Here is a 2,496-nt window from a genome sequence, read left to right on the forward strand (position 1 = left end):
TCAATTCCACAATGGCCGGGCACCCAGTACAATGTAACTTCGTTCCTACTGGCCAATTGCTTCAGAGAAAGAATGCATTCCCACACTAACTTTGATCGACATGTAAATGCCGTTTGAGCATTCATAGCTGCTTGACTGTCCGAGAAAATGCAGATCTTTGCAAACCTATAGTTTCTTTTGAGGCAATCATTTGTACAGTCCATGTTGGCTTGTATTTCAGCTTGGAACACAGTGAGACTGCACCCCACTATACCTTGCTGATACCAGGACCGAAATCTCCAGCTCCGGTAATGTCGCCCATCTTTGACCCGTCGGTATAAATTTGATAGCTTTATAAAGAAGCTAAAAAAAATCAATAATCAGCTAACCAATGCATTTCTTCCAATTCTAAAAAAATCAAATCAACATTGTATGACACAAACACTCAGTCATGTTTTCCAAATAGCATAGAGAAAACTTCCTTACCTTACAGCCTTAAACTAGTCCGGACACATCCAACTCGCTCACACCGGAGACGTCCTCATTCGGTGGGTTGACCAGCGCGGCAGGAATGTTCAGCGTCTTGCCCGGACACAGCGCTTCGTACTGGTGTTTCAAACTCTCCAGCTCGAAATTACAAGTGGCCAGTGCCGTCCTCAATTCGCACAACAGAACCATATCGGACCGAAGCTCGTTGAAGGCGACGCATATCTCCTCGATCGGCGGCGGGTTCGGGTCCACTTTGAACTCCTGCAGGGCCTGTTCCAGTGCTTTGGCCTTCTTCTGTCCTACGTTGGCCGGCAGTTTCATCTTCTGTGAGCGCAGTGAAACGCCAGTTCCTCGCAGATCCGTAAACTTAATGCCGGCAGATTCTACGGCATTGACTACCGAATCCACCTTAGAGGGACGGGGCTGCTGTTGAATCTTCTTCTTGAGCTTCTTGTCGTGCTTCTTGTGGGAACTGGTGGCATGCTGTTGCTGAAGTTCAGCCTGTTGTTGATCCGCTTGGGAAATTAGTTTCTGCAAGTCTTGCGTTTTACGTTCGCGTTCCTTCTTACGGGCTTCGATCTTCTTCAGTTCATTCAACAGGGTTTGTTCTTCCTCGATTTGCTTCGCGTTACGATCGAACAGTTTTTTCAACTGCTCCTTCCTCCTGCGCTCGTGATCTGCGTCAAATACGTAAATCTTCTTCTCCGGTGTTCCTCGGACCTTGTTCAAAAGCCCAATCACCTCATAGTATCGTTCCTTCAGATCTTCCACTGTTTTGCTTCCATAGTTCGCCCTGTCCCATCGGTCAGCCATGATTATGAACCTTACATCGAACCGCTTTGCCAGGTCAAACAAATGGTCTGTTTGAGGCTTGGACCACTTGGTCGGATTCGTCTTCAGGTGAGTATTGTATTCAGCTATGTTGTAAACCGGAATCTCCAGTTGCTTATTGAACTTGGCAAAGGGATACTCCTTCGGTTCGTCCGAGCAACGTTTCCAGTGGTGAAACACAGCTCCATCGGACCGTGCCGGATTGGAAAACGGAGCCCATTCCCAGCGGCGGACTTTCTTCATGCCCAGCCGGGCCTTTGTTTGCTTGTAACCGGTACCGGTGTCGGTCGGCAGCAGAGGCGGGGCATCTTTATTGTCGTTGTACAGCAGGGCGAACACCTCCCGGTGCATGCCCTCCGGACGTTTAACAGCGAGTTTCCTGAAATTATCATCAAATTTAGTAAAAACTTCCAAATTCGTTGTTCATATTTTGGCGCACTTACTTTTCATAGATCTTCTTGTTCTTCGCCAGCACAGACTCCTTAGTCAGCTCCGGTGTGGCCGGGCGTTCCAGGTCGAGGATATCTCGAACATCCGCCATTGGGATGATGTGAATAGGACTGTAATCTCACTATAGCACCAAAAAAATCTCACATTCAATTCGATTTTGTAGGAAAACTATTGAAAAATTCAATCCAGATTCGCGAATGCACTACTGTTTATATTACAGACTTTGACAGATTGTAAACCAAAATGTAAACATGAACGAACGCATCGATAAAGAAGCGCATTGATGTGTTAGCGTGTTAACAGTGAATCTCACTGAACTAACGCTTGTTGCGTCACAATACAAAAGGGCCAATTCCACACTCTAAGAGCAACTTTAACGGTGCGCGACTAAACTAAATTACATTGCGCAGCATCATTACGCTGATCCGTACCGGGCGCTGCTAACCGGGGTAGCAAAAAGACAGCGCTGCTTTCGGGAAGCATCGGGTGAGCAAATTTAGTTGCGCGATAGTAGCGCTGCTATTCGATTTTAATTTAAGCATACAGTGAGAGTTCTGAGATTCTGGTGGGAATTTTGAAAATTTGATGCGCATAAAGTGGAAATTATGAAATTTTGGGAATTCTGGTAAAATTTCAAGGTTTTTTAAGAATAATAGGAATCTGATGTGATTATTGGAAATCCGGGAGAAGTTTTTGAATTATTCGATGCATCGCAAGAATTTATCTTTCAGGATTTCACCTCGAATC

The 2,496-nt window shown here is 45.7% G+C and overlaps 1 protein-coding gene across 1 annotated transcript; it reads right to left on the bottom strand.

Moving 5' to 3' along the window:
- Window positions 1–410: 410 nt before the first annotated feature.
- On the bottom strand, window positions 411–1,980 carry LOC5572879 (DNA methyltransferase 1-associated protein 1). Its single transcript, XM_001654180.2, has 2 exons — window positions 1,743–1,980; window positions 411–1,678 (listed from the first exon to the last, which is right to left on the bottom strand). Exons 1-2 carry the CDS (start codon window positions 1,838–1,840, stop codon window positions 475–477), a joined length of 1,302 nt encoding a protein of 433 aa, XP_001654230.1. The 5' UTR covers window positions 1,841–1,980; the 3' UTR covers window positions 411–474.
- Window positions 1,981–2,496: the final 516 nt, after the last annotated feature.

This window comes from Aedes aegypti, chromosome 2, assembly GCF_002204515.2.
Source record: "Aedes aegypti strain LVP_AGWG chromosome 2, AaegL5.0 Primary Assembly, whole genome shotgun sequence".
Lineage (NCBI taxonomy): Eukaryota > Metazoa > Arthropoda > Insecta > Diptera > Culicidae > Aedes > Aedes aegypti.

Coding starts and splice junctions, on each gene's coding strand:
- LOC5572879 (XM_001654180.2), bottom strand. CDS start 1,840: ATGGCGGATGTTCGAGATATCCTCGACCTGGAACGCCCGGCCACACCG. Junction 1,679..1,742: donor AACAAGAAGATCTATGAAAA/GTAAGTGCGCCA, acceptor TGATAATTTCAG/GAAACTCGCTGTTAAACGTC.